The 13,822-nt window shown below is 38.6% G+C and overlaps 1 protein-coding gene across 1 annotated transcript in view; it reads left to right on the top strand.

Annotated features, from left to right (window-relative positions):
- ABCF3 (general control non-repressible 3) overlaps positions 1 to 6,272 on the top strand; it is a 77,438-nt gene extending 71,166 nt beyond the window's left edge. Inside the window, exons 16-18 of the mRNA XM_086801270.1 lie at positions 5,326 to 5,411; positions 5,555 to 5,617; positions 5,714 to 6,272. Coding sequence (XP_086657396.1) covers positions 5,326 to 5,411; positions 5,555 to 5,617; positions 5,714 to 5,839 — 275 coding nt within the window. The 3' untranslated portion in view covers positions 5,840 to 6,272. The remainder of the gene's footprint in view (positions 1 to 5,325; positions 5,412 to 5,554; positions 5,618 to 5,713) is intronic.
- Positions 6,273 to 13,822: the final 7,550 nt, after the last annotated feature.

The raw sequence follows: 13,822 nt of genomic DNA on the forward strand, positions 1-13,822 counted from the left end.
AATGCTGCCGCCCCCCTTTTCCTTGCGCTTGAGCTCAAGGCAGCGCGCAGCAGCAGCAAAGGAGTCTCTCTCATGGTCTACTGCAGCCATCTCGTCTACTGCAACCTGCACATAGCAGCCCGTCAAAGGGGCTGAGAGAGCGGCCAAGCTCCACATTCCCTGGTAATCCTTCATCCTAACTCTGGCTGGCGGCTGTGGGGGACGTCCACTGGGTGCACAGCCGAATGGCTAACTTCCATCTTCTCTCTGTGCTATTTCTGCTGGAAAGGAATAGCTTGGCAGCAAATTCTTCCCTCTTCCAGTGACCACAACTTGCATGTTGAGCAACCTTGGAGCTGCAATTTCAGCAGAGCCAAAGCGTATAATCCTTAAGAAGGCCTGTGGTATGGTAAAACCAAATAGAAAAGGGCTATTGAATCAAATATTTCTCCACACTGGCTGTGAAGGTTTTTGTCTATGGCGACTGCTTTGATTTCATCAAAGCTTTCTGGTTAAGTCACACTGTGATTCATCCAAGTGGCCATGACTGCGCTTTTTTTTCACAGCCAGCCTTCACTCTACAGCGCCTGTGTGCCTTGCCAACAGCCCCATGCTGCCTTATATACCTTGTAGCATGCAGTGCTCAACAATTTTCTCCTCATGCTACACACACATTCAACTTCTATGGCACAATCGCACAGGCTTCTACCATATCTTCACAGTGCTGTACAGTAGGAAAAATGAGAAAGATTGATAACCATTGAAAAAAACAAAATAAAAATTGAGATTATCCTTCTCTCTTCTGAAGCTCGGTCATGCTCGGAGAAGTGAGCGGTCGATCCAACCATGCTCTGATACGAATGTTACATCGCCGTAATCGCCACCATAGCCAAAGAGGGCCAAGAGCTCTAGTCACCACCCAGCCATAGAGGAGAATGTGGATAACACCACACTCCAGGGCACTTATAGGGGCCTGCCCTCCCATAAGCTTGCCCGTCGGCCGCCCAAGTGCTCCGACCTGGGCGCCTTCGCTCCTAGACCCCGGATGCACCCGCCGTCCGTGCTCTGGCATATAGACTTCGCATCTGGTCGAGCTCCCACGTGCTGTTACAAGCTACGTGACAGATGGGGAGAACGAAGGAACGCCATGTCATATCTTCACTTTTGAATTTTTAAAAAAATCAAAATACATTGAAATTATAGATGTACAAAACATAATAACTCGAAAATGGAGTTGTAACTTTCAAGTTTAAAGTCTTGACTCGTAGGCCGAGGCCTTTGCAAAAATGAGATTACAAATTACATCAATGATCAATGATCAATGATCAATGATCAATGATCAATGTCAATTTATAGATGATCTGCAATCAAGAGTGACGAGTCAAAGCTTAAAGCAAGAGGTTAAAACGATAAAATGAATCGATGATACATGATAAATCAAAACTACATAGTACAATGATCAATCATGGGAATGATAGGTCTCCATATGTGGCATCGGCAGAATCCGCATCAATTGCATTTCCCTCTGCTCTGTGACTACCAACTGAGTCGTCGTCACTGTGAGACCCAAAGGCAATGAAGCCCTCCTCCATGAAGTCCCCACCTCTCTCCCCATCTCAATGATAGGCAAGTAGTAAGGCAATTTCGCGATGTCCTTCAAGAGATTGTTAAGACAATGGGCGATGCATGGTTTAAAACAAATGTGGGAATAGCGTGCCTCAATGATTGCTCTTGGTGCCCTTTTGGCATTTCCCCATCTCCAATAAATTGCAAGACATTTGAGGCCCCAACATACTTAGTGGCCTCACTCCAAATAACAGCAAGTCTCTCTGCAGTCTTCCCTCCCTTAGAGTTGGTCAATGGAACTCACAAAGTATGACTTACCCGTGAGTATGCAATGATGCCCTGTATGGTGTACCGTGTGATACCTTGTGTCGCTCGAACCATCTCCAATGAGAGTGACCCCATGCTTCTGCCACCCCTCCCGAATAGTCCCCAATGCTAGCTCAATGGATGCTTTCTCATCCTGCAAAAGCTTGGTCCTCAAAGCCTCAAAGCTTTGTGGCTCATAAGTGGGAACAAACCTTGCGATCTCCTAAACAATCTCCTTGTAATAAGAAGATCTTGCGGCATTGAAAGATATGCCACAACTATAAAAGAAACGAGCAATAGTTGCATCTACCTGTGCCTTCATACCTGGATGCCATGTAGCTGCAGGGCTCGCCTGCCTGATGGTATGAGAGCATGAGAAGGAACCGTAGAGGGCCCTACATGAGAAGCTTTGGAAGGAGTGGAAGAGGGGGCTCCACCTCCTGTTGAGCTTGATGAAGAAGAAACAACTCGTGCCATAGGTGCTAGTGGCCTCGCCGGTTTGGGTCCACAAGATTCTAAGCCCGGAATCATTTCCTAACTAAGGAGAAAAGTGTGCTGTGGTACCAATGTAACAGGCGGTTGCATATTCCCAATGTCTTGGAGGTGGCCCTAGAGCTGTACAGCCAGGTCAAAACAACCTTCAGACACCTGTTCACAGCCCTTAATACTTGTAAACCAAAATCTGCAGCCTGCAAAGAAGTCAACCAGCCATGGGGAGTGCTTGTATGAAGTCCACCCACACAGGAAGAGCACCAGGTTGCTCAAATCTGGCACCAGAGATGGTCAACCAGCTCTATACTCTCCTCACAGGTGCCCAGTCCAGTAGTACCAAAAGCAGCACATAACCTCTAATTTTAACAACTCGTCAATTTTGGAGTGTCTAGATGTGCTACATGCACAATTCCAGGCGTCCACGATGCCTAGTGTCCACTTGTTCAGGTCCCATTGCCATAAATTGTCCACGTGTATTAAAAACTGGACCAAACGGTGTGAACATTCTATAAGTTGTCCGGCCCCTTCTAATGATATATGAACCTATCAACCATAAACTTTAGTAGTAAAATACCAAAAGATGTAAATTAAGTTTTGTGGGCAGTTACCACATTCGAAACCCATAAGACCCCAAATAGGTAGTGCACATGCATCCACGGGGTGTTGAGGCATCCCTGATCCCATGGACAATCACAAGCAGAAATACCATGGATTGTCTAGACAACAAAACAATGTCACACAGATAAAAAGAAAGGTCAAAACATGCACAAGTATGCATATGCTGCACTTGAGAACTTGGAGAATCACCCAACTGCTTTCTTGTGCCATCTCAGTACACCATGTGTACATGGCTGGAATCCACATAGGCAGCATGGTATCATCTAGCCTACAAAAGGGCCGATATCCATACCTTTGGACTCCATATAAGCACTTCTGATATGATCCATACGCATGCCCAGGTCTAACATGCACTGTATACCTTGAGAAATTAGGGATTTGTGGCAGGAACACATCATCACAATCAGTAAGGGAGTTGTCCTCACAAAGCTTAAGGAACACAATCATAGGAAGGTATTGGTGCTTCAAGTTAGAGAAGGGGCTAGGTGAGCAATGGTTCAAGCTGCAATTGGGAACCTGAAATTGGAATTCAAACCCACAATACACCACACCCCGGGATGTGAGTGCTGTAGATGCCATCATGGGGAGGAATAAAGGATTCTCTCATATCGTACAATCCAAAGAAAAGTGGAGAGTGATTCATAGGCCTTGAAATGGCACCCAATTGTGATGGCAGGAGCTTACACTATTCCAACTGAGGCAGATAAGAGTGTAGAGTTAACGAAAGTGAGAGCAGCACGATTGGCAGGCGCAGAGGAAGGAGCTCTCATTTGAGAGTTCAGAACCTCAAAAAGGTTATGGACCAGTTTCACACTGATGCAAACATGGATTGATGTGAAGAGATCACGCGACTTTGTAGTAGAGTTTGTCCTATTTTATAACTTTTCTTTTATTTAGATTGAACAGGCTTCTCATGGTCTAGACTTTGTACTGGTTGCATAGGCTTGGGCATCATCTCTCTCTCTCTCTCTCTCTCTCTCTCTCTCTCTCCACATTAAGGCAAGCCATCCCCACCTCACTATCAGCCATAGTGCAATCAGAAGTGAGTGGTCAAAGAAGATCACCCAAAAGAGTTATAGGCTAACCAATAGCACTAGCAACCTCAAGCTGTAGTCTCTGTTACAAAAATGTGTTGTGCACACGAGGAATTTGGCATCATGATAGCATCTATTAGGCTTAACACAGAAAGCGACACAGAATAAGTCAATTGATCCTTAAGAATCACTTGGCAGCAAGAGCCAAGCCATGCGATACCATCATTGTCCACGTCACCCTTCTCATTCTTTGTTAAGGTAGGAGATGCAAGATTTGGGCACCAGGGATGATAGTTCCATACAGTACTCAGACTCAATCCTGTGTTCAACACAGAGATACTGTGTTTTATAGAACATTCCCTACTGGTTTTAGACTTCAAACTTCGTACTTCAATAGGATTTTAGAATGCAAGGTGTATCTCCTTGAGCTATTGTGGCTAGCATTATGTTTAAAATGAAGGTTCTTTTCCTTACGGTTAATTCCGAATGGTGCTGTGCATTTTGGCAATGAGTATCTTCTCTTTATTATCTTTCGAGAAAGTGCAAGAGTTCTGAACCTACCTTGTTTTGCTGTGCACAATTATGTGTGATATCTTGAGCTTAGTCTAATGTTTACTCGGACAATTCATGTTATGATCCTAGGAGTTTCATAATTATCTGTGGTATCTTGAGCTAAACTAAAGTTTACTGGGACAATCCATGTTATGATCCTAGGAGCTCTGTAATTATCAAGGACAGTTAGCGTTAATAAGAGGTTTCAATCAGGGACTGTCATGATCAGCTTGCAGGCTCATGAGTACTACGGGAGCTGTTGCGTAGCTCAGCTGAACACTCTACAGTGAATCTATTTATTGGTAATTATTACTGGGTGAGAGTGCAGTTACAAAGTGCCACAATCCGTTTGCAGGTTCAGAAGTGATACATGAGTGCCAAGTGGAAAACCTGTTTCCCAACAGAGCTACTTTAATACTTCAACCTAGCCAGTGGAGAAGGATGCACCTAGGTTTCGTTTTCCTATGTTTTCATCATGTCACCCAAGGTGCCAACACTTCTAGCCCTGTGGTTTGATGTATGTACTGGACTTAAGTCTCAGTAAACTCCATTGGGTGGCCTTAGCCTTCTTCCTCCATGAAATGGAACCCAAGGCTGTTATAACTATTTGTCATGGGTTGGTAGCTCTTCTGGACTTGCTAACAATACATATCTTGTGTTCGTGCTATTACACACACCCTGTTTTTACCCTAAAATATGTTGTGTTGCTCGTCTGATATTTGCCTGTTTAGAATGAATATCATCTGGGTAGTCACAGAGTTGAGTTGTGGATTTTCAGGCGGTCAGAAGAGTCGTGTTGCCTTCGCAAAAATCACCTTTAATAAGCCTCATATACTTCTCCTTGATGAGCCATCCAATCATTTGGTGAGGATCTAATCATTACTTGAGTCTCAAACAGTGGAATGTTCACATTTGGTCCAATGAGTTAGATCCTCCAGACAATTGTAACTTTGATTTGCATAGCAGCAGATGGGAAAATTGAAGTGATCAAGTTTTTGGGTGTGTAGGATTTGGATGCTGTTGAGGCTCTTATACAGGGGCTCGTGCTTTTCCAGGGAGGAGTTCTGATGGTATGTTTGTGTGTGGTCCTGTTGGGGAGTTCAAAAATTATGGACAGTGAAATGGACAAACAAAACTTTATTTGCTTGTATCTCATATTTTCACAGGTAAGCCATGACGAACATCTCATATCTGGGAGTGTTGACGAGTTATGGGTAATATCTGAAGGAAAAGCTACACCTTTTCATGGAACCTTTAATGACTACAAGAAATCACTGAAAGCCTTGCAGTAGAGGACCTCGGTTGATTATTATTCTAAGGGCTTTCATGCACAGACAGCTTCTTTTGGCATCCAGGGGAAAGTAGGTGGAATTGGTTGGTCAGACTTCCAGAATCATTTTTATTACAGCCATCATCAACATTGTATATAGCACTGCACCACCTTAAGAGAAGGTGGATCATTGTCATGTGCTGGTGGTACCTGGGCGCAGAAACGATATTTGAGGTTCTCCAGTCACACACAACACACATGAATGGACCGGACGGAGGAAAGACATTCTATCGTGTGTGTTAATATATATGGTGTTACCTTTATATGAGGAGAGGCATGACTTCTAGGACACACTTGAGGTGTGTGTGTGTGTGTGTGTGTGTGCGCGCCTCATATAGGATTTTATTTGAGGGCATGTTCCTATCCCCTTGATATTATATTGGAGGTTTCAATTTTTCTGGTCTGTATATATGCGTTGCGTAGCACCCTCCTTTTTATTTTCTTCTTCTTGTCTGCAGGAGAATGATATACAATCACGTTGAGATTAACCACCCAAACTTACATTAGGAAGCAATTTTCCTTGTGATAAATTCCTTTCTTGCTAAACTTACATTAGGACCGGGTGAAAAGCAATCACGTTGAGATTAATGAGCTTTGTTGCTAAACTAACATTAGGATGGTGGAAAAGCAAGCTTTCTTATGATAAATTCAACTTGAAAAACTTACACGAATGAGGAGTTGGGGATGGTATGAGTTGTGTTCATGACAGAATGTAAATAAATTACAAAATAAGAATTAACATGGCATTGTATAAAATTCGCATACAACACAAGATTGAGTACAATTTGTCCCTACATGAGTGAGCACACGTTTTCTCTTGGTATATTTTTTATTATATTTACTTGAAATAGCTTGCGGAGTTCAAAATAGCTTCTTTTTTATAAATATGTCGATTTCAAGCAAAAATAGCTTTGCTTTATATTTATCTACTCAAAATAAGTGTTAACCGTTAATTATGTAAATATGTATTAACCTTTCTAATGAAATTTATTGTTTATAAGTAAGCTTTTATATGTCCAGTTACTTATATATATGGTATAAATGAATATGAACGTATAAAATAAAATAAATAACGTGCATTGCATAAAATCAGTTAATAAATTGCGTACACCTAAAATTAAATGTATCAAAATTTTTTTAAACTAGTTTTAGTCATCTCTATTATCTAACTTAAAGAATTGTATTTACATCAATGGTGTTAATTAATTAAAATTTTTAATTGATTAAAAATATAAATAATAATACGAAACTCAATAAATCAAGATGATGCAATCTATAGTTTCATGCATGTATGGCATCACTTGTGTACACGTAAAGTTAGTTATTATTGTTCAAATTTGGAAAGGTGTCATGATATAAACTTAGGAGAATTTTAAAAAAAATAACAGTATTAAATGTTATAATTTTTCTCTTCATAACATTGCAAAAGGTTTTCTTGTATGAGCTTCCTCTTCATTCTTCACCTATTGTGAGAGAGAACTGTCATAAAGAATTATCTCTTGTTTTCTCCATATAGGCATAGAGCCTTATCTTCACTTCATATACATTTTCTTCTTACAGTAGGGAGAGTTATGTGCATTTACAAGTAGTGTGGAATTTATATACGAGGGGAATACTAAGTATAAATTTCATCTCAAAGGACACATTTTAGTCAATGCGATGTATAAATAAATGTACTCATGTGCAAGTAGTTGGGAAATCAGTCAAGATAGAGAGATTCTTAGAGAGGCGATGTATTTGGAGGTAATCTATTCTAACCAAATCAAAATCCATTCCTTGGGTCCTCTAGTCAAGAAAGGTTAGTGAAGTTTCATAGCTCTTCGAAATGGATTTTTGAGTATTCATAATGGGACGAGAGTATAAAAGCCACAAAGGTTTTTGCAGTTGGTGTCTTAGTAGGGATGAGATTCTCGAGATTGCATGACTTCATGATACTCCATATTCTACATGAAATTATGAAATAAGAATATTAATATTTCGAAAACACCTCTATTATTCATATAGGAAGAAGAATGTAAAGTTATGGTTAATTTTGCTTCATCGAGAGACGTAGCCCTTCGATTTAGTTTTTATCAATGGATTACCGTATGAAGTGTGTCAATTTTATTAATGCTTTTTTAATTTTGCGATCACCTCTTGGGAGGATGTGTAGTTGGATGGTTATATGAGGTATACTAATTGGCAATAAGGTAACGTGAAAAATTCTGAACAGTATAACCTTCTCTATCTTTTAGGATGGTTTTATTTGGTACTATTCATCTAACTTGAGGGAAACCCCAGTTTGTGTAACTACTACACATTGAAAGACGAGAAACATGGTCTCAAAAATAATATGCATAAATATATCACCAATGCTAGTAAAATATCCTCCTATGAGGAAACCTTAGTGTTTGGACACGTGAGATGCTTAAATTATTAACTTCACCTTTTATCTAGTTTACTTCATCCACTCACACTCACCAATGCTACAAATAACTTTTCGCGAAAGCAATTTCTAAGTTTTAAGCAAATATAAAGAAAACATACTCCCCTCCACCCACAAAAGGAAATACTAGATCAATTTTCAGTATCTTCCACCTCATCCATCTCCCTCCCCTTCTACCCTTCTCTCATTTTGGCCAACTCACATTTTGAAAATAGCAGTTTCAAATCCTTCAGCATGGATAAGGATTCTTTTCTAGTAAAGAAGTAGTAGCTAACCAAGATCTCCTAGCACAACTAGTAGCAATAAAGAATGAAGAGAAAAGGAGGTGAAAAAACTCCTTTTGAAAAGAAGAGTGCAATAAAGCTTCACCACATCACACCAAGTACTTGGAAGGTTGAGAGTAAGCACAAGAAATATAGGATTGCATATAATACCTACTGGTGGTAGATGCAAAGCTTGTAGCTTTCATGGTCCATACAAGACTAATGTAAAGTATCCTGAAATGGTTAATGAGAAAATGTGGAAGCTCCAAGATATATAGATTTATCTATGAGAAAGAGCATACTAATTGGATATCCCCATTTTGTCATTATGCCAAAGAAGAATAAGAAACTTTATAGATGTGCCAACTTGAAAGTGGGAGTACTTGTACCAGGTGGGACCACTTGTCCTTGCCCCTTATCCCCCACTTTTTGAAATATCTATGTCTCCCTCCCTTCCCCTTTTTCTTTTTTTATTTTTTGCTCTCTCTCTCTCTCTCTCTCTCTCTCTCTCTCTCTCTCTCTCTCTCTAGTTATCTACAATATGGAACACATAGTTCTTACATTTTAAAAATGTTTCTAGATGTAGTATCACAATATCCCTTTTAAGAGCCAAAAGGAAAAATGAAGATGCCAAGGATACTATCTATGGTGATCTTGCAAATTAAAGAATTAAAAAGCAAAATAACTTCAAAATCTCACAAACTACTTAAGTACGCTTAGTAGCATTAATCAGTCATATTTTCTTAGAGAATTGACACATGGTAAAAGTTTTGGAAAAAAGAATCATGTACCTAGAAAATTTATACTTTTTATAAAGATAGTATAAACTATTACAATATCCTTGCCTTTAAAGAAAACTACACAAAATGTATATACATCTTGAGTTGATGGTACATGCCAATGGAAAAAAAGTTATCTTTTTTTAAAACAAGACTACTATTTAAGCCTTAGTAATAGAGTACAAAAATTACTTTACCTAGAGCTCTAAGGATATGAAGAGAGTTCCACCAAAAGGTAGCAAAGTAGTACTTAACCTTGGTGATAGTAGATGTAAAGCTAGCAGCTCATTGTGTCTATACAACACTAATTCAAATTATGTCAAAATATCTAAAGAGAACATTTAAAAGTAGAAGGATGTAGGTTTCATCCATGACATTGAGCACATTAATTCAGGGTCACTAATTATGATTGTGCCAAAAATAGCAAAAATTTGTGTATCTATGTCAGCCTTCAACTTGAAAAAGTTGCAAGGCTTAAATAAGGACACTTATCTGATTCTATTAACAAAGATTGATAAGAAACGGTTACAAGTTCTAAGGTGTATAGGTTTTTGGATGGGTTATTAGTGGGTACAATGCTCATCAACTTTGAACAGTAGCAATAGACATCTTTCACAAAAGAGTGGGGGATTTATTCATACAAAGTGATACCTTTTTTACTATGCAAGAAGAAATTGAGAAAGCCTCTTAACTATATTTGCATACATTTTAAATGGTCAAAGAATGTAGAAAAGATCAAATAGGTGTTGGATCAATTCACATATAATATAAAAATTCTGTTAATCCCCTCAAGTTGTCACACGTAAAGTGGTCCTTGGACATGTGGTTTCAACACATGGCCTTAAAACACATTAGGCAAAGACTAAAGTTTTCACTTACTACCGCCTTAGATTTCAAAGAAGTTAAATGGGTTGTGTGGACTATTACTGTAGATTCATCTTGGGATTTACAATAATAGTAAGACCAATGTATGTATTACTCACGGAATTTGTATGCATCAAGAAGTGTGAAGAGTATTTCAACAAATTAAAAAGGGAGTTGGTCAATGTAATTATTTTTAGTCTGTCTAACTAGGGGGGGCAATCCCACATGCCTATTGATGTATCTAAATTTCCCATTAGATGTATACTTACTCAACCTAAGGAGCATAGCTTGGGATATCAAATATATATCTCCTCAAGGTAAATTAATTGTTCCAAGTATAATAATTCATGAAATAAGAGGGAAGCTTTGATAATGGCTTATGTAGTAAAGAAATTCCAACCTTGCTAATCACTTCACATTTTTTGTAGATCACCAAGAACTTTTGTAGTTGGTGAGCATTACTGAAAGGGATATGCATCATCATCATCATGTCAAGCTTTATGAATACATAGAGAATATGGTCCATCTTTGCGTACATGGATTTCATTGCACAATGAAATCAAGGATGAAGAAGACCAAGGGCTACATCTACATCAAGATCTACATTAATATAAAGAAGCTCAAGAGCTACATTGACATTGCGAGCTACATCTAGAACATCTTCATCAACATATTGGTCATCAAGGGGGTATTCTCCCTTTATTTTTAAATTCTATTTTATGTTAAGTCAAGGGTTCTCTGCCCAAGTCGTCCCCCAAATTTTAAATCTTTTGGACTTTTCAGGATAATTTGTTTTATAGCCTTGACGTTATAAAAGGCATAGGTGGCTTCCTAGACCAGCCCACGTGTGCTCACTCCTTTATCCTAAGTGAAATATAATAACTAGATGTCTAGCATCTATCATCATTGACTAGCATTGTAAACCACCATGAGTAGGCACTTGGATGGTCATCATAAATAGCAATGTAAACAATAACTAGAGCTAGCATTGACATCGTAGTAGCTATGGATATTTTTTTTGTGGGAGGTATTGAAATAATACACCAAAATAATAATACACCAAAATATCATGTGACATTGGGGATATGGACATATGGTTCATTATGTCTATAGCCAACTTGGTGTGAACTACCTCTTAGTTAAACTCAAAAGATAGGGTTTGGTCCCTATGAAAGTGTATTGTACTCGGTGGTTCAATTCATTTTATTCATAATATAAGCACCTTTTGTTATTTCCAATTTGCTCTCTTTTGTGTGCTCAAGCTTTTGTGTGCTCAAGCTTTGGTCCCTATGAAAGTGTATTGTACTCGGTGGTTCAATTCATCTTATTCATAATATAAGCACCTTTTGTTATTTCCAATTTGCTCTCTTTTGTGTGCTCAAGCTTTCTCTTCTCTCTTCTTCACACTCTACAACAACCATGGAGAGATTTCACCCTCGATAGCTCCATGGTTGATCTATCTGTGATAATTGCCAATAATTATAATATGCATCCACTTACCATCCTGAATAGATAAGGACTGAAGTAAATCATCAAGTTTTTTGTGGGATCCTTACTGAGTTGACATGGCATACATTTGGAGACATATTCATTCACATCTCTCCACATTGAACATTCCAATGAAAGTTCTTCGTTATGGCATCATGGGCTTTGAATAAACCTAAATGCCCTGCCATGGGATAAGAATGCACCTCATCCATAACCTTTTGGTTGAAAGCTGAATGAGGTACAAGATACACCCTCTCCTTATGGTATAGGAATCTATTATGAAACCAAAAACGAGGTAAATCACCACAAGTACCATGTTGTAGTTTCTATACCATTTGTGATGCCTCTTTATTAAGCATGTATTTCTCTTGGATGATGTCATCAATCCAATCCTTGTGAAATTTTGTGATGGCCAATAATATATGGCCACATTATTGAAAGCGAGTCCACCACCACATTATCTTTCTCCTTTTTATAAGTGATCTCAAAATCATAAATTTGAAGGATAGACAACCACCTTCTTTGCTTAGGTGAGAGACTGGGTTGCGATAAGAAGTATTCGAGTATCCTATGATCACTTCTCATCATGAAGAACTTGCTTCCATAGAGATAGTGATGCCATTTCTTAATTGCATGCAAAATTACAATCATCTCTTGGTCATAAACATGCAACTCCATCTCTTTGTCATTAAGCTTACAAGATTTAAATACGATCCCATGATCTTGATACAACATGGCACCAAAGCCTCTTCCACATCCATCTACTCTTATAGTAGTGAAAGACTTGCAAAAATCTAAGACACACCAAGATAAGCATCTTTTTTAGCTCTTCAATGCTCTTATGGACCCAAGAAGATCTTCAGATAGTATAGAAGTCTATTTGTGAATGATCTTCTTCAACTTATCTCCCAATGGAGCCGCTATGTTCTTAATAAACCTCCGATATAGAAGGATGATAGACCCAAGAATCCCCTCAATTGAGTGATGTTGGTGGGAGTAAGCCAATTCTTTACACATTCCACCTTATTGGGATCCACCCTTATGCCATCTTTGCCTACAATATGACTAAGGTACTCAACTTCTTTCTTTGGCATACAAATGGTTGGCTGTCAATGCATCCAAAACCTTGTACACATGAACCAAGTGCTTCTCTTCACTCTTGCTATATACACTAATATATCATTGAAGAAGACCAATACAAACTTGAAGGGGAATGGTTGAAGTACTTTGTTCATCAAAGCTTGAAAAGATTGCATCTGAAACAATGTCAATTGGCCCTATGTCCAATACCAGCAAGTTTGCTTTACAAGTGTAATCCATTGAGAGCAACACATCCACATTATTGGAAACCATTGTATCATCCATAGCATCCCCATTTGGCACTTGAACTATATGTATTGTTGATAATATAATTTAAGATTGCACAATGATTGCTTGTTACAAAACTATGGGTACTACCACTATCCGCCAACATGAATGCCACTCTAATTGACCATAGACTTGAGCCTCAAGGAATTTGCCCCCTTGCATCTAGCATAGGCTTCATAGGAGATTGAGCATAGAGTAGCATCATGTGTGCATGAATCTATAGCACACAAAGTATCGGGTAAACCATCATCATAATCACAAGGCCTACGTAAAACTCACCATCCGGCTCTATGTCATTATTGGCATCCACATACTCATCAAATGATTCTACATCTTTATCGTTCTCCTCATCCACCTTTTCCGAGAATATCATGTTAACACTAGTCTTGTAAAAAAAGTGGCTTTTGGAAGGTTTTAAAAAATCAAATATCTTAAGTTATTGAGTTTCAAACAAAATCCTCTTAGAAAACTCTTCTTAACACATATAGAGTTGAAAAAAAAATAGAGCTGCAAAGAATGAAGCGAAAATACTATTTTCCAATAGTCATAAACTAGGTGGAACCTACCAAGTAGTAGCGCTAAATGTTTGTATATCTTATTAAAACCCAATCAAATAATTTTTACATATGCCAAAGATCCCATGAAAAATGTATCAACATGTACACAATGTATGTATTCACTTAAAATGATGATAGAATCAAAGCTGACAACATTTTTTGGCCCTCTGATTAGAGTGTGTTGCTGAATATTTTAGCCAC

This window comes from Cibotium barometz, chromosome 8 (assembly GCF_041138505.1).
Source record: "Cibotium barometz isolate CiBa-2024 chromosome 8, ASM4113850v1, whole genome shotgun sequence".
Classification (NCBI taxonomy): Eukaryota; Viridiplantae; Streptophyta; class Polypodiopsida; order Cyatheales; family Cibotiaceae; genus Cibotium; species Cibotium barometz.